The sequence below is a fragment of the Heliconius melpomene genome, chromosome 13 (genome assembly GCF_056956725.1).
Source record: "Heliconius melpomene rosina isolate 202511_hmr_F chromosome 13, ASM5695672v1, whole genome shotgun sequence".
NCBI lineage: Eukaryota > Metazoa > Arthropoda > Insecta > Lepidoptera > Nymphalidae > Heliconius > Heliconius melpomene.
The window spans coordinates 15599248-15618657 of NC_140401.1; the positions used below are offsets into that span (position 1 = coordinate 15599248).

At 33.3% G+C, this 19410-nt stretch overlaps 2 protein-coding genes across 2 annotated transcripts; one reads left to right on the forward strand and one right to left on the reverse strand.

The window, feature by feature from the left end:
• Positions 1-1890: 1890 nt before the first annotated feature.
• Positions 1891-6192, forward strand: LOC146533124 (torso-like protein). The gene is made up of 5 exons (XM_085196859.1): positions 1891-2189; positions 3512-3727; positions 4563-4857; positions 5019-5153; positions 5532-6192. Exons 1-5 carry the CDS (start codon positions 2083-2085, stop codon positions 5790-5792), a joined length of 1014 nt encoding a protein of 337 aa, XP_085052985.1. The 5' UTR covers positions 1891-2082; the 3' UTR covers positions 5793-6192.
• Positions 6193-6480: 288 nt separating this feature from the next.
• Positions 6481-18949, reverse strand: LOC146533125 (tetratricopeptide repeat protein 5-like). The gene is made up of 8 exons (XM_085196857.1): positions 18769-18949; positions 18498-18630; positions 17695-17918; positions 17130-17429; positions 16034-16219; positions 15411-15589; positions 14998-15142; positions 6481-10093 (listed from the first exon to the last, which is right to left on the reverse strand). Exons 1-8 carry the CDS (start codon positions 18835-18837, stop codon positions 9974-9976), a joined length of 1356 nt encoding a protein of 451 aa, XP_085052983.1. The 5' UTR covers positions 18838-18949; the 3' UTR covers positions 6481-9973.
• Positions 18950-19410: the final 461 nt, after the last annotated feature.

The window sequence follows — 19410 nt, forward strand, 5'->3', positions numbered from 1 at the left end:
CTTTATTTCTTCAATTATCAATTGTTTTATTAATACATACAATATACCTACATATCTTCATAATTATATACGTAACTACATAGACATTAAGACGGCACTATATTCAGTTTTTTGCTTTTATGATGGTTTTACTGCAAGTCAAGTGTCAAGTAGGCATGTATTTCTGAAATCGATCTTGAGATGACGTTTTCATTCATAGATTATTAAAACGGCATATCAAGACCGGTGACAAGATCGATCTCAGTTGAGCAGTTCATGGAGCATAAATATATATAGATCCTACCAAGAAAAGCCTATTTAACAAGAAGAAGAACCTACTTATTAAGAAATCCTAGTGTTTTATCACTCCATTATCTATTTTCTTTTCAAGAAGAACGATCATTATGGATTTGCGTTATTGGAGTCGAAATTAACCTCGCACTGCCCAACCGAAATGAACAAACGAAAATTGTATTTATAAACACCACTCCAATGGTTATTGAACCCACAATCATCGCTTAAGTACATTTATAACTATAAAAAGACTACTTTTTTAAATATATTCTTTTACATTTAGCACAAACCAACTATCCACACAATACTTACGTAAGCATTTATTGATTATATGAAATATGTCATAAGACTATTTAATGTCGCCCTATTTAGGCAAAGTAAGTCGTGGACATAACTTCAAAAATCAAGGTCCCTCAGTTAATATACCGACACGTTCACTGGACACTGATAACCCGGCGAACTTTTCGCGTGAATTCTCATTTATCATGTCGGACGGTTTTTAAGTTATAGTCGTTTGTAATTCATTTATTTTATGAATTAAATATTTTTGTTTACTTAAAGTGGTAGTAATAAACTAAAAAATACAAAATGAACTATACGGACAAAAACATTTATTTACCTATTGTATTAAAGACGTTCGTGAAAAGTATTAAGTGAGTGTAACTCACGCACGAAGAATTCCATACCATTATCTTTAAAACGGCAAAAAAAATCAAATTTATTGTTAGGGAGTTCCTTAGTTTTTCTGTTTTTTAGTATAGCAGTTTGTTGTTATAGCAGCAACAGAAATGCATCATCTGTGAAAATTTCAACTATCTAACGAGCGAAGATTTAGTAATAGGATCCCTTTGGGTACGGAACCCTTAAAAATAATATTGAGAGCTTTTTATTCATAATTTATTAATTATTGTTTCATTGCCAAATAATGTGCGAAACTCAAAACTCTATGTTTTTTTTTTCACTGATAAAATAACATTTTGTGATATATCATATACATTACATATAACTTTTAAACATTTCCTTTATACGCGGAAGAGCTATTAAGCCATGAACTCAACATAATTACAATAATATTTTTTTTATTAATTATCTCTCTCTATGTACGACTGATGACAAATTTATCTTAAATTTAAACCTCCATATAAAACGAAAATAAATTTAATATGTTATAATAGAATTACCAATGAAATTTCTTGAATAAATGTAAAATAAATTAACAATTCCATTAAAGTTTATAGATCAATACTATCTATCGATTGACAATTAATTGGTCGTCATTATCGCTACATACATTTGTGACCTATTATAACCATTTTTTATATAACAACTATTTTAATATCGATCACATTTTATATGAAATAATGGAAAAAAGATGGTATCAATTATTTATAAAATATTATTAGATATATTTCTTTAAATGTAGAGGGATTTTTTTTTCTTAATATTCCTGATATTAAGAAAAAAAAATAGTAAACCTGCCTTAAGAAATTTTTGAAACTCTAAATAAGTTTCTTATCTTTGAAGTTATGATATTTTAATAAGTAGAGGGACAAGAGTAATCTTGTGCTAACTCCAGAAATTTTAAAGGTATGTTCTAAGCTGAAGTCCAGGTCCCCACCCAAAAATATTTCTACATACCCTAACCCTAGTGTTGCTGTTGTCCCTAATTAATCTGTGGGGTCAAGTTCATCCTCTTGTTTACAGTACATTAGCGAATTGTGAAAAAATCTCAGTTACAACGCCGCATCCGCGCGGCGAACGCGTTTTAACCACGAGCGGTCTGGATATACCTTTACGAACGAAATTAACATGTTTTTATTGTTTCTAGCCATTTTCTTCTGTTGTGGACTTTGTGATAGCGAAGAAGACTTGGGTTATAATTTAAATATAGGAAATGCTATTGATGTGTTTGCGAAGTAAGTTTTAAATTATTTCATAATACATGGACTGGATGGTACTGGCTTGTTTTGATTCATAGATAAATTATCACCATTTTATGTTTTGATAACAGTTTTCGGGTTTCTGCGTTATAATTAATAAAGTAAATAATATTTTGTTTTTTTAAATGTGAAGTGATCATTTTTTTCTAGATGGAATACGATTTCTCTTGCTTGGCAATTTGAAACTTTGCTTAGAGCTTTCTTATGCGTACTCTTGTTGTATTAAATTTCTTCATATATATATATATATATATATATATATATATATATATATGAAGAAATTTAATACAACAAGAGTACGCATAAGAAAGCTCTAAGCAAAGTTTCAAATTGCCAAGCAAGAGAAATCGTATTCCATTTTTTTATATTATTTTTATATTTATTTTTCCAGCCTTTTGAATATTATTTAATAATAGACTATCTAAGCATACATCCCATATATATATATATATATATATATGGGATGTATGCTTAGATAGTCTATTATTAAATAATATTCAAAAGGCTTGACCATCGTGATACAGTGGCAGCGTCTGACCGTATACGCATTGGTTGTGGTTATGGGTACAATCTCTATTGGGAGTACCTAATGGACTGGAATGGAGAAATTTCCATTTCTGTGTGACAATGTCTGGCAAAATGGAAAACAGAGTGTCTTAACACTAGATAGTCTCTGGCGATTAAAATGTAAATATAAGGACACTTTCAAAATACTTGGAAAGTCTGATATATAGAGTCGTACATAACATAGGCGTAGGAATCGAATTGCCGATCCTTCTATTATTGTCAGCTTATTATAATAAGTTTAAGGATTCGTTTTTGTTAAAGTTTAAAGATATTTTGTAAAAGTACGATTAAATGGACCGTTCTAATTATACTGAACATGTTTAAAACGAAATATTAGATATTTAATAAAATTTACCTTGTGAAATCGAAACTGTTATTTCTGTTAAAGCTTATAATTAAGTACTAATAATCAATAAGAAACCATTTTCTATTTCCATTCAAACCTGTATGACAACATCGGTAAACAATTAGAGCTTCATAACATTACTTGTTGGTATGCCAGTAGTTTTGCATTTATTAAATTAATTAGAAGCCTGTAGTATCGCAGGAGCACAAGCGTGTAAACGCGACAGCGAGTAAACGCAGACCACAATTCAGCGGAAAATGCTCAACAGAGTGTTTTAACACTAGGCTCTCTCAGCCTACCCTGCTACATGCGGGACACAGCGCGAAGCTGACATTTTTTCTATTATAATCTCGTATTAAAATTATTACTATTTCTTCATTTAAAGCTACGGCGACTTGTCACAAGTAACTCAAGTTGTATCAGCTGACTATGAAGATGTCACAGAAACTGTAGAGCCGTTTAGAGAGAAGAATATAAAAGTGTTCGAAAATGTGTCCAGCAAAGAAGCTCCCGGCGACTCTATGGTCGACATGAACATATTGCTTTGTGAAAGTTTTGAAGACCTCCTCACTACGTATTTCCAGAACTTCAATATAGAAGGGTAATAACGAATTTCATAAATTTCTTTTTTATAATTAGTACAGGACTATATTCCTGTGCATTCCTTATATAATAATATAAGCAGTTCACAGAAGTACAAGTGTGTGACTACAAATGCGACGGTTGCGGGTTTGATTCCCACCTCGGGAGAGTGAGATATTTAATATTAACATTTCTTTGCTCTAGTAACAAGGGAAAGCACAGCGTTGAGTTGTCACTTCCCCGCTCTGATAACAAAAGGTGTGGCGTTAAGTTCCGCCACCCAACACGCTATGTATACTGTTATAATTCAATTTGCTTAAGCAATAGAGAACGGAATATCTTGACACAAAGGTCTCTCCGCCATACCAAGGCTGTAGGTTTAAACTTTAAGACTAGTTCTTTCCTCATAGTAAGCCAGTGCCAACTCACTTTATTAAATTCTTCTTACAATATAGCCTCATGTCTGTTTCTTTAATTAAAATACTGCGTAATGGATTATACGAGTTCCGTCTCAATTATATATTATGAATGACACCTATAAACACTAAGTCGTTGGGATTTTTTGCAATGACTCACTTCTACTAAATATGTTTTTTTTTTTATTTAGGCTTTTATTTTCTATATTGAAGGTGTTTCAAAAATGCTATTTTTGCCTTCGGTGTATTCTGTTAAATATATTTTTTTCCAATTAATTTGTGTTTTCAATATATAAAAACTATAAAATAACTGCGATAATACAAAACTTGGAGAACAAGTGAAATATAAGTATCACTCAATAAATAAGTACCTACTTTAAAAAATATTACATACATAATTAACATTATTTATTTCTCCACAAAAAATATTACTTTCAGTACAGAAAAACCATGGAAGGCGTTCTTAGGAGACTGGATACACGATGAAATTATGAGGACTTTTGGTATAGAGTTCGATTTCCAACCAGATAATTGCTGCTATGTTCTCGTCAAGCTATCCAAAGTTCACAAATCTGTGAAAATGGACGCCACAAAAGATATAAATATAAAACCATACGTCCAAAGGAAGATAGACCAGCTGAACGCCAGCGACAGCACTTCTGTAAGACGATTCATGAAGAGTTATGGGACGCACTACATAGATTCTTATGTTACAGGGAATTTTATTTATCAGGTAATTTGAAGTAGAGCTAAAATATGTGTATCTGTTTATATTTTAAATTTGTAGATTTTTTTTCATATCCGTATAATTTGGTTAATTTCACAAATTCAAGAAAAAAGTGGAAAAATATGAATTTGAAGTCTAAAACCAATATTCAAATTCATTTATTACAGGTGTTTAAATACAAAAGGACCGGCTACAATCTTCTGAAAAGTTACATTCGATTAAGAGAAAGACGAAAGGTCAATTCTGATAACTTACGATTTTACTTTTCTTCGTACTTCTTGAAGCAAGTCGGAGACATAAGAGTAAGTACGTTGTTATAACAAATTATGATGATAATAAGAAAAATATCTACCAGCAATTGAAAACTACTGACACACACAGTTGTGGGGATGAATTGTGAAACTACTGACACACACACACAACCAAATTTCTGCTCGTTGGAACGAATAATTTTAATTTTCTTGATGTGAAAAAAAGAAACAGCTAGGTATTGAGTTCCGCTACTAAAAACGAATGGAGTGTCTTCTTAACATTAAATTTGCTCTGTCGGGAAGACCAGAGGGAAGTTAGTAGTACTATGCTGAAAAAAACTAAAGCTGACTTTTCTTGTTTTGTGGACCTATTTACTTAGATCGCGTCATTGTGCTTTGCCACACATGTTTAAATATTTTTTTTTTTAGATCGCGAGCGGTAATAAAACAATAGAAGAATGGGCAAGAAACAATCTTAGAGACAGCCAGTACTTATATTCAAGACCAAGTCTACTACGATTACATTACAATTCAATTCTAGCTTTTAAGCTAAACGGAATGTTAGATAACGGAGCTTTATTAGGTTTGGGATTAAAAATTCTACGACCGTTATTCAAAGATAAATATAAAAGGGATAAATATGCGGAAATAATTGAAAACGATTTAAAATTATGGGAAGTTAATGCTTAGCTTAGATATTTGTATTTTAATAATAACATAATAGTTGCACTCTGAGACGTTGCGTCGACACCAGAGCAAAGAATTGAAAATGTAAATTTAAATTAATATTTCAATTTCTCGAGTGAGGATCGAACCCACAGCCAGTTGCGTTTACAGTCACAAACTTTTGCCAAAATATTTTACCGTTTAACTACTATAACATAATTCATAAATTTAGAGATAAACAGCCATACTTAAATGTAAAAAATTAAGATGTCTATTTTCCAATAGTTGTTTTATTTTGTTCGAAAATTTATTTACTTTTTACTATTATAAGTACAAATTTTATACCAAATAATTCACCTCATTTTTATAAAAACCAGTATTTTTTTAAATAAAATTATGTAAGTGAGAAGAGTTTTTATTTTAAGTACATTCTTTTTACGAAAACTTATAGTATTTATTGCAGATTTGTATATATTATGTCACAATATTAATTAAAAAAATTATATTATTTACTATATTTTTTTATACTAAAGATCCTGATAAGTTCATGAAAAGTAAGAATTTGTGCTTTCCTTGTATCCAAAGACATACTAAAAGATACTAAAAGGCAATAAATAGCAAGAAAGCAACTTCTTAATTGAAAAAAAATGTCAAATGAAATCATATTTTTTTAAACTTAACGTAATAGGTGTTAAATAAATAAAAAACTAAGTTACTCAATTTATTTATTCATAGTTTTAAAAGTGCATTGTTTACAAATTAATCATGGTTACAAAAGTGCATAGTATAGAAAATGTTACACAGATTATTATACTTATTTCATTATTGTTATTCCAATCACATATTTTCCGTACCAGGCGTGAGTATTCATGCCCGACTGGAATCACAACGGTTGTGGGTTCGATTCCCTCTCGGAGATATATTTTTAGCACTTGCTTTATTTAAAGTAAATAAATCGATCGGTTACACTGCCCAAACCAAACTGCTGAAATTTTAAACAAGTCAACTTATCATCGGTACGTCTGGTACGGATTGAATCTGTACTCTGTAGTAACAAATGACATGGCGCCAATTCTTTTTTTTCATTAATTAATATTTTAGATTTTTAGATGTTATTTAAAAATTATGATAGACTTTTTAGTTATAACATAATTTTACTGCAACTATGTACTATCGATATGTTACAAGAGTCAATATTTAAAATCAATTCCATTCAAGTTCTCGTTCAACACAAATCCAATTATAATTAAAATAATAATAATTTTAGAATTAGTATTAATAATGTGAGATCATTATAATTATTGACTTAAAGTTAATACCATATAGGTACAGCTTGAATAAGTTGATAAGTCAATTGTATCTTATTCTTATTTCAACCCTTAATAACAGAGAAACGTTTTTCTACCGTACCAATGATATTATAATCCTTGAACAAGCAAAAGAAAACAATTTGTTAACAGAAACAAGTGTATTTTTTTACTTACAATAATATATTACTTTAATTTATCATTAATCAGATAAACATTATCATATAGTAGGACAATACATAAATGATAAAAATATTATTAGTTCTGCCTGTTGAAGGTTTATGTATGGTATGTTAACTGAAAAAGTACAATTGTTTGTTCAATAAAAACTATCGTGATTTATGTAGTTTAAATATTGTATGTAAAAATATTACCTTTTCCTAATTGAATGAATTATCAACGTATTCAAATAAAATAAAAGAATATTCGACGTTAGCACATCATTAGAAAGCACAGTCTTAGTAGGTACTAAGTAATAATAAAATATAATTTTGATAAACTATATTACTTTTCATAGGACGAAAGATACCGCCTGCGGTTTTTTTTATTATATAGTGGACCATATATAAATTACGTCACAGAAATTTCGTCATCTATTGACCCTTCCCCCGTCCTTGTCACTTTTAGGAGTATAATGTATATACGTATACGTAATGTACCTAACATTTAGGAGACACATATTTAGTGGACGTAACTTAAGCCTCAAGAATTTGGTAAAATCTGAACATTAGGTTCCCCCTCTCCCTCTGCCTAACCTGCTATGTGTGAGCTTCAGCGTTAGGTTAACAAAACTAATTAAAACAGTAGTTTCGAAATTATATTTGTATATTATTTTGTACCCTTCCCCCCATAATGGCAAACTTCTTCAACCTCCTCCCTCCTCAAAGTTTGACGTAATTTATGGATGGCCCCTTAGACTATTTCACACACAAATTAAACATTATAAGTCTAACTTATGAACATAATTATAAATTGGGAGTTGAAGATTATATATTTTTTTATCCCACTAGTATATAAGTTTTGTAGAAATTTAGTAGAGATGTATGTATCATACAGTAAATATTAGCAATTTCAGTATATTATTTTTTATTATACAGTATATATTTCATTCATATACGTTCCCAGTGCACCCTGTCCCCGTCATACATAAAAAAATACACAAATTTATAAACTGACAAACAGTGTTACAGGTGTGGGTATATTTACTAGTCTTATTTATTATAGGAGAATTGCCTTATAAATCTAGATTTTTTTATGTTGTTCTAAATGTACGTAGTGTTGAGACCTGGCCACTCTGAAGCGCGAAGCTAAGCAATAGTAAGAAAAACCCTAAAAACAAATCGGCCTCCTACAGCTGGCTTCAGGGCGACCACGACTCGTCGACCACACTGCAAAAGTACGCCAAAAATTACATATGTATGAATGATATTAAAAGTTATGTTGAACAAATTAGATATTAACTCAAAGTTTTTATAAAATTTAAATATAATTTTTTAATACTTTTTTAATTTAAATATACTTTAAAATGTGGAAACTCTAGAGACATAGCAAAATATAATTATTTAAAAAAACATTTTTTTATGACAAATTATTAAGCAAACACACATTAATATTAATACAGTACTTATAAAAATACATTCAAGTATATAGTATATATATCTATATATATAAGTTAAAATATTTATATACCTTTAGAACAATTCAATTGTTTTACATCAATACATTAGGCCAATTTCGTATCAAATTTCAGTCAGTCCAACAATTTTTATTAATATACATACATATTGCAAGTCTAATAAGTATATATATAAAACTCTTCTGTTATTAAATTACCCATAGACAAACCATAGATGACACTATTGGACTTGGGAAGTTGATATTTGCCATGTAAGATGTAACTAGGTTAGGGAATGTAAGTTCTGCCCAATTCTGGAGGCATTGCGTGTTGAGGGGTAGAACTCTGCTTGGTGCTTTGCCTCGATACTAGAGCGAAGAAATGCAAATATAAACTTAAATAAATATTTCACTTCCTCAAGTGGAAATCGAACCCACGACTGTCGCATTACAGTCACACCTTTATGCCGCTGCGCCACGACGGCTCCTTATTGCTTATAATTGTTATAAGTAACTACACTTTCATTATTAAATTTGCAATAGGTATTTCCAATAAGCCTTACTTATTAATCTTAAATTGTAAAACATCAAGTAATTTTAATTCTAATTTCATAATATTAGATATATTAATAGAAGTTAATATATTTCAAAAAAGAGATTATTCATCATTCAACACATACAATATTATAGAGCTATCGTAAAATTTAACAAGGACAAGTATTCGTTAAATACCTTATCATTATTTCTTGTTTAAACAATTAGAATTGTTACACTATAACTATAAGTAAGTATTTATTTTAAAAAGCCCATCATTCACATGTGTGTATGCCGAAATTACACTATATTTGAGACTATTATGCAATTGCAAACCAATTATATTTCACTAAAAATAGTAGACATTTATAGAATCAAAGAAATGTAACTAACACTACAGTACCATCAATGTATCATGACTTGACTTAGGAATAAAATAATAAAAAGTAAGAAAAACTGTAAAATTCAAATATGCGCCATCTAAATTACCTACTAAGAACTTTCACTCTTATACAATAGTTCAAAAACCACCACGCTCATAAATTAAAATCACCAATGATTAACTGGCATTAACTTCACAAAACCGCCAGTTTAACGTCAATTAGCATCTAATCAATGTTTCTGAGTACTAACAATCTACTGCAGATTGTAAGGAATTATAAGCTGACATTAACTACAAATAAACCATCAATTTAACATCAATTAAGTTTTAGCCAACGTCTCTGAGCACTAACACTAAAGGCGCCGTCGTCAGTGTATCTCGTAGGTGCTGGATACGCGCGTGCTCGCGAACTGCGCGCGCGACACGCGCTTGCCGTTCACGAGGAGGCACAGCGGAGAGTTGATGCGTATCGATTTGAATGAGTATTGCTGTTGTTGGATGAGAGAGAGAGAATTGTTATTTTGTTTGTTAGTTTGTTTATCTACTGTTGGGGGATGAAAGTTGCTCGCGTCCGTAGGACTCTCCACCTATTTCTAGGAACACCCTACACGTATCCCCTGGGTGGTGCTAAACGAGCGACACGCCGAGTCACAGGCGGCGGTAACTAACCTGACCCTGGTTTCCACAAACCATGAGGGATTAAATCCCCTCTAAAAGAGTGGCTCTGACACCCTGGGTAAGTGTCACAAGTATTCTCCCGCCTTTTAACTATGGAAATGTCGAATGCTAATGATAATGTGATGTCATGCGATCCGGCTAACCCCCGGCGCTCTCTGGTACCCGGGCCGGAGAGTGTGAAATCTGCTACCGAAGTCTCCACTGGAGTAGGTGACCAGGCTCCTGTGAAAGAAAATACTACTGGAAAACGTAAGATGGTGCAACAGGCGTTCCACCCGTCTCTATTTACAAGACCTAGAAGTCACTCACTAGGTAATCATCTTGACACAGATCTCACCGTCAACCATAGTGCACTTGAAACTGCAATACCTTTACAGCCTGAAACTCGACCGCCAGCATGGCAAAGGGTACCTGTCAATCGAAATAAGAAACGAAAAAAATCTTCTCCAACACCTTCTCCTGATAAGCTATATACAAGCAATAGATTCAATACACTACCCGTAGACCAAGTTGAGAGTGCAGAACCACAAGAGAAACGGCCGTCTAAACCACCACCAATCATCCTATACGGTGTTGACGATATTAACAAACTGACTGAATTGCTTGGTGCTGTAGCAAAAGGAGAAGAATACACTTACAAGATTGTGAATAAAAATCAGCTGAGAATACACTGCACTGAAATTAACATCTATAAGGAAATATTGTCAACAATTAGAGAGAATGGTTTAATAGGACACACATTCAACCGAAAAGATGGTCAAATGATCAAAGGTGCTACAGAGTGGTCATACGAAATCTCCATCACTCGACACCACTTGAAGAAATAAAGTCTGACATAGAAAAAAACACAGGTAATGTAGTGTCTGGTGAAATAATAAATGTCAAATTTGGTCCTGACAAAAAGCCTACTTCTACATTCTTTGTCAACCTTTTACCTGGACCTAGAAATAAGGCAATAAAGGAATTGAAATACATTTATCACCAGGCTGTTGTGATAGAAGAACCCAGGAAGAAAACAACAGTCGTGCAATGCCAACGCTGCCAACAATACGGGCATTCAAAGAATTATTGTATGCGTCCTTACAGGTGTGTAAAATGTGGACAGTCACACAAGACTTCTCAGTGCCCTAAAAAGGACCGAAATACACCTGCGACATGCGCCCTCTGTAATGGCCCCCATCCTGCAAACTATAAGGGTTGCGATGTTTACAGAGAAATTCTTAATAAGAGGCTTAGACATCAGAAACCACTGCCAAAAGAGCAGTTCAGAACTGAGAAACCTAAAACCGATGAAGTAACACCCACAAATATTGACCCCATCAGAAGAATAAAATCTACAACAGAGACGTACGCAAATATCTGTAAAACAAATAAGACACAAACGGATAGTACATATGAATACACACAACAGCACCACGTTACTCCCAATATCGAAGAAATTCTCAGAAAACAAAACGATAAGTTTGAGCAAATCCTACAACAAATGAGTACCCTAATGGAACTCATAGTCAGGCTCGTCGACCGGCTTACAAAATGAATACTTACAGAGTAGCTACCTGGAACGTTAATGGATTAACAGCTCACAAACTGGAAGTTGAATTACTAATGGTGGAACATAAAATTGATGTACTTCTCGTATCTGAAACACATGCCAACAGTAATACAAACTTAAAATTTAAGGACTGCGAGTGCTATATGACTAATCATCCTGATGCAGATAATCAAGCGCGTGGTGGAGCAGCAGTCATTGTAAAAAATAATGTTAAACACCATTTAATCTCAAAATACAAGACGCCCCATATACAAGCCGCAACTATTTCAGTGGAAGATGGCAAAGGTCACATTAACTTCTCTGCAGCATATTGTCCCCCGAGACACAACATAAAAGAGGACATGTGGACAGACTACTTCAAACGTCTTGGAAATCGTTTTGTGGCAGGAGGGGACTGGAACACAAAGCACGTTCAATGGGGCTCCAGACTTACCACGACTAAAGGACGACAACTTAAATTAAGCACGGACAATAATAACTTATTGGTATTATCTGCCGGCGAGCCTACATACTGGCCCACAGACCCCAAAAGAAAACCAGACCTTCTTGATTTCTTCATTACAAAAGGCCTGTCTAAACACTACTTGAAACCAGAGTCATGCTATGATAGTTCGTCTGACCACACTCCTGTTCTCCTAACAATGAGTTCATTCCTTATAGAACTTGAGGAAAAGGAAAAGTTAACCAGCCGACAGACTGACTGGGAATCTTTCAAGGATTATATGGAGGACAATATCGAGTTAAACATCCCCCTAAAAACTCCAGATAACATCGAAGATGCAACTCTTTATATAACAGAACTTATACAAACAGCTTGTTGGATCAATACTCCTGAACCTAAACCGGACAACAGGCATTCAAATTACCCACTGGCTATTAAACATGCGCTACTAAATAAACGTAGGTTGAGGAGGATTTGGCATCAGAGTGGACTGGAGGCAGACAAGACCTTATTCAACACAGCTGCTTTAGACCTGAAAGAGATGTTGCAGAGGTGGCACGATGATACTCTAGAACTTCAGCTGGAATCATTATCACCCTCTGCGTCAAACAAATACTCCCTATGGAAATTCACTAAAAATTATAGCAAGGCACAAAGTACGAAATTCCCGCTAAAAACTGTGTCGGGATGGGCACGTACACCTCAGGAAAAAGTGGATGCTTATGCTGAACACCTGGATCAGGTATTTTCCCCAAATCCAGGAGGAAGCGCTGGAAATGAACCATATATAGATGAAGTGCTTCTGCAAGACTTCCAAATGTCACCACCACCTCGTCCCTTTACAGTGCCAGAAGTATGGAGAGTGATAACCAATCTTAAAGATAAGAAAGCACCTGGATATGACCTTATCACAAAGGAAATACTGAAACGGTTACCACGAAAAGCTGTTTTATTTATAACATCTCTGTTTAATGCTGTGCTGCGGGTCCAGTATTTTCCTTTGGCCTGGAAGTTCTCCCAAATCATTATGATCTATAAGACTGGTAAAGATCCTAATGAGGTTTCATCTTATCGGCCTATAAGTCTGCTCCCCATTCTCTCAAAAGTTCTGGAAAAGCTACTGATGCATAGAATACTGCCTATTCTTAGCGATGCAAAGGTGATACCCGACCATCAATTTGGTTTCAGGCTAGAGCACTCCACCACTGAACAAGTGCACAGAGTATGTGATAAAATCCGAAAAAGCCTCGAGGAAAAACAGTACTGTTCCTCTGTATTCCTCGATATTCAGCAGGCCTTTGACAAGGTTTGGCATAAGGGTCTTCTGTTTAAACTGAAGAGTAACTTGCCCCATCAGTACTATACCATACTCAAGTCTTACCTTGAAGACAGGATGTTTCAAGTGAAAGAAGCGGATGCAAAATCATCCTTCTTCCAAATAAAAGCTGGTGTACCCCAGGGGTCAGTTTTGGGACCGATACTGTACATACTATATACCTCAGACCTTCCGCAAACTGAAGGAGTCACAACGGCAACATTTGCTGACGATACTGCCGTACTAGTCAGTCACGAAGACCCAGTTATTGCATCTCAGATTCTACAGGGATGCCTGGATAAAATCACAACATGGCTTGATAGCTGGAGGATAAAAGCAAGTGCAAGCAAATCCATTCAGGTCACTTTCACTCTAAAAAAAGGAAACTGTCCACCAGTAAAATTGGAAAATACTACACTCTCACATCAAGACAGTGTCAGGTACTTGGGTCTCCATCTTGATCGTCGCCTCACGTGGAGGAATCACATCGAAACTAAGAGGTGCGAACTTAATATCCGTTACAAAAACCTTCATTGGATACTAGGGCGTAACAGCAAATTGAGCCTTGACAACAAGCTTCTTATATACAATGTTGTACTGAAGCCTGTTTGGCTCTATGGAATTCAACTCTGGGGAAGTGCTTGTAAATCCAATATCACAATAATCCAGAGAGTACAAAACTCCATACTGCGAACAATCAGCCAAGTACCGTGGTTTGTTACCAACAAGGAAATCCATGAGAACCTCAAGATGGACACTGTCGCGGATGAAATAATAAAATATAATTGTAAATATAGACACCGACTGGAAAGACATCCCAATGACCTCGCATCTGCCCTTGTAAAGCGAAGTTATGCCAAAAGACTAAAAAGAAATGATATACTCTATTAATATAAATATCTATATAAAATTAATAATCTATATAACATAAATAGTAATAAAAGAATTGTATTAGGTAGATGGCTCATTGGAGTCACGCCTTTAAAAGCCAGCAACATGGCACACATTTGCTAAAAGTAAAGAACTGATTGCAAATATACCTCAAAAAAAAAAAAAAAAAAAAAAAGTTTGTTTATCTGTTGACACCACTCTTAGTTTTATCTATTATGATCTACTTATATTAGGCAATTTCTTCCAGCCTATAATAAGTTAATGGCGCCCACGATTCGTCGAACATATTGTAATCATTATTTAAATACACTACACACAAACTTAAATCATCTACTGACAACAATCTACAAAAACCTTGGTGGATTTATCTTAACGTCAATTAACATCTAATTAACGTTTCTGAGCACTATTTTTTTAGTTAAAAGGTTAGAAGAAATATGAATATAAATGTTAACTTTTAGTATAGATTGATTTTAATAATCGAAATGACTAAGAATGAATGACCGGAACATACCGCGAGGGGTGTGGTGGAGGCGCGCGTGCGCAGCGCTGGCTCGGGCAGCGCCACGGCGTCGCCGATGATGACGCCGCGCCCGCCCGCCCAGTTGTACACCGTCACGCACACGCACGATAGACTCGCGTCCACTATCGCGAACATGCTGGAATATATATGTATCAAATATTTGTATTTTTCATCAGTCAATTATAGTCGGAAAATGTTTCAAGATTGTAAACATTTTGATATTGAAGCTTGAAGCAATTAAACAATTAATAAATATAATATAATAAAATATTAATAAAAATTAAAATATTAATAAATATAATAAAAATAAATAATTAATTTTCGAATTTTATAATTTTCCATGTTATTTATATTTTTTAATTGGATGTGATAAAGTATCTATTTTATTCTATTCAAATACTCACAAAGGTACAGCATTCTCATTGTGTATTGAACCGACGACCCTGCCCAAGATAACTTTCCCTTCATTAGGTCCTTCTGCCAACGAGCCAATGGGCACATGCTCTAGACTCACGTCTTTACGCGTCCCAAATGTATGAAACGTGCCCGGCCCGTACTCGCCTAGCATTTTTGGGTCTATTGACTGAAATAAGAAACATGTTAAATATGAGTATTGATTGTATTAATTTTAGGTATTTAGTTGAATTACAATTAAAACATTAAAACAATTATAACAGAACAAGGAAATGTAACTAATTAAAAAACCAAAATTCATACTAAGATAAGTATAATCTAATCAGCTTCACGTTGTATCCCGCACATAGCAGAGTAGGCAGAGGGAACCTAGTGTTAAGACACTCCATTACTCACTTTCCGCCAAATTTTTCGAGACGTTCGAGACGACGTTCGAGAATTTAGCGTGTTGTGTGGCGGTCTTTCCCATTGGTGCCAGAGCAAAGAAATTAAAATATTGATTAATAATAATTCATTCCCCGAGGTGATCAAACCCACAACCGTCGCGGCCAACAAGGATGGATCCTTGTTCCCCTGCGCCGCGACAACCTCTTAAAACCAAAGTAAAACCTACCTGTATCATATTATTCAGTCTCTTAGCTTTCAACTTCCCTCTAGTTCGTACTAACTTGGTGGCTTCTTCTAAGAAATGTGCGAGATCTGTTCGTTCCGCGCGCGGCGGCGTCCACGCGGGGTCTAGGCGACACGCGTGGTCGAACATGTCTAACGCTTCCGAATAAAACTCTTCATATTTTAATGCCTGGAATAAAATAAGAAATAAAAAAAATAGTTAGTCTTTACTTTAGAAAATCTAATGCGAAGATAATCATTGTCTACGTACCGCCCCTATTTGGTTGGGTGTTGAAACGCGACTATCTATTAATTTCGCGAAACTTAACGCCGACCTTTATCTTTGTGTTGTCTTTATCTTGTTACGTTTAAAATAATTCAAAAAACAAATTAGGTACTTTATTAATTTTGAAATTATGTATGACTCGCGAGCAATATGACGATAAGTGATGCAGTTAAATTGAACCCACACTTAGCAGCTGCTTGAATTTAATTGGGTGAATCTGAATGTGAAAGAAGCAAAGATCAGTTTCTTTTAATTCAAATTCAAAATTCAAATTCAAAATATTCCTTATTCAAATAAACTTTATAAGCACTTTTGAATCGTCGAATGTACATGTCAACAAAAAGCTACCATAAAATAATGAGCACATTCAAGAAAATTTTACATAAACCAGACTAAACCTTTACCAAATATATTTTGTAGGACATTTGCTAATATATAATTCAAAGGTTTCCACTTTGCCTTGGTATTGATTTGCAATATGCTTTAAAAATGCATCATGTGCAGAAAATCAATACTTAGTATGTAGACCAGATATAAATATGTTTTGTTTCCTTCACATATATGGTGATTTTTATATATATAAATTTATATATTTGATGGGTGCAATAGCACAGTTTGACTGTAATTTTTATGGTTGTGGAGTTGGTTCCCATTCGGAGCATGAATTATTTTCATTTCCTCATTTTGGTGACAAGACAAAGAGCGGTATTAATTTCTGCGACTAAACATGCAAAGTCAAAGTCAAACGACAAATACAACACAACATGTTATTGAGTATTGAATACTTGAAAAACTATCAAACATGTATACTTACAACTCCTTTATTATAATATAAATCCGGCTGGCCTTTCGCTATGGGATCTGTCCACGCTTGTTTATATGCACTCAAACATAACTTTAACGTAGCTGGGTCCTGCGACACCATGAAATATTGACATAAATACGCATTTCCCAATACAGTCCAAGATATGCCATCTTTGATATCTTGAGCGACTGCTTCTTTTGCTAGTTCAACACTTTTTAATATTGCTGCTGTCGATTCACTTCGTTTTTGATCGCCTATCTCGTGGCGCAATATTATTGAGAGACACCTTAGTGATAGCCGGTTGCGTTCCTATAAAGTTTTTTAAATATTACTAAAATTATAAATTTGAAAGTTAGTGAGGATGGATGGATGTTTGTTCCATTTTCACACAATAACTACGGAACGGATTTAAATTAAAGAAATACAAAAATTACAAAAGGCATAAAGTAGGAAATGAAAAAAAATAGTATACAAAAACTTAAAAACACATAATGTTCATTACATTAAGAAAACTAAACTAATGTTACTTAGAGTTTACATACAAAAAAAAAACAAAATATTTTTTAACACTTACATGTTTCAGTGCTCCCTCAAAACTGGCCTTTGCTTCTTTCACATTTAGATTCTTCAAATAGCATTCACCCAATTCATTCCATGCAGCTACTAAGTGTGGGTTCAATTTAACTGCCTTACTAAGACATTGAGTTGCTCGAGAATCATATGTAGGACTCACATTGTAACACCTACCTTTCAAGTACAGATATTCTGCCCTTAGTGAAATTGGTATTTGTGAGTCCACTGCAATTAAAATATTTGAGACATATAGACTACTATAGAATTTTAAAATATATGAAAAGGATGCAGAATGAAACTAATTTGATTTGATTTTTTTTTAATATGTAAACCTAGGATCTATATATTAATTTTGATTGATCATGATTGAGGTAGCAGATGGAAAAAACATAGATACTAAAAAAATTAGAGGAGGTTTAGAATTAATAAGTTTGTATTGGATCAACCTGATATAAGATTAAGGCTATCAACTTTATGCTACAATAGAATTCAAGCATATTTTGGTCAAATTGCCCATCAGAATCCAACAAGTAACCTTAAAAATTTATAGTTGCATTGAACAAAAGAACTGAATGTAAATTTGTTCTTGACAAGTTAGAAGGATAGACATGCAGCTACTTAGCAGTTGGTGCAATCAGAGAACAGATTTTACTAATAACCATGCTAAGAGAATCTGAAGACTAAATAAAGTGAGATGAGTTATGAAATAAAAATTGTGGAAAAAATATTATTTATGATACATATCTTTATAATGATATTAATATTTATTTAAAAGAAACAAGAGAGAATCAAGAGAAACCTTACCGTCGATGCTTTCAAATTTTTCGATTAAGACATCTTTTCTTTCGTCAACACATTTATTCTTTTCAGACGCCTTTTCCAGGGAATGGTTTTCAAAATACAAATCTCGATATAAGTAGAGATCCCAAAGTTCTTTCTGTATAAAAATATACATCCGTTAGTGATACATGTAAGTATTTATATCTCCGAGAGCTCTAAGCGCTAAGTAGTAATAGTTTAAAAGTTCAATTTATAAATTCAATGAAGTTGAAGTGAGTGGTCGGAGCTTACTGACCTTTAAATTTTCGATAGTTTCTGATACATTTTCTAATACTCCTTCTTGATCTTCTGTGTCAGCCGACATGGTGGTGTTTATTAATAGCCTAGTAATTATTTATTAGTGCCGAATATATTTTAGGAACAAACAATAACATTTTCGTCCCAAAGCCTCTGAGAGAAATGTCACTTTGACATTAACAATTGTCAATTTTATTTCCGAGTAGTAAAAGCGTTCTTAAACGGGGGAAACAAAAAAGATTGTCCACTTTGTAATAAAATACGAATAGAAGAACTTAACACTAATATGTGTGTGTAGATATTTTTAAAATCATAGTAGATATACAAAAAAATCCTTTCATGTATGCTAAATATAATTTAAAACTATTACTACCACACCAATTAAAATTATCTATAATAAAAACATTGCAATGGATTTTATTAAAGTTTTTTTTATAAATTAAATATTTTTTTGTTAAAAAGTACATTCTAAGCTATATTTAGAGTTGTTACTGTTAAGAGCCATAAGGTAACGTAATGTAGTTAAGAAGACACAATTAAGAAAATACAATTAATCCAAGTTTTTTGAAAGCATAAGATGTTTAGGTCTATCAATAATTTCATTAAAAAATATTATTTATTTTATTCTTTTTTTTATTGG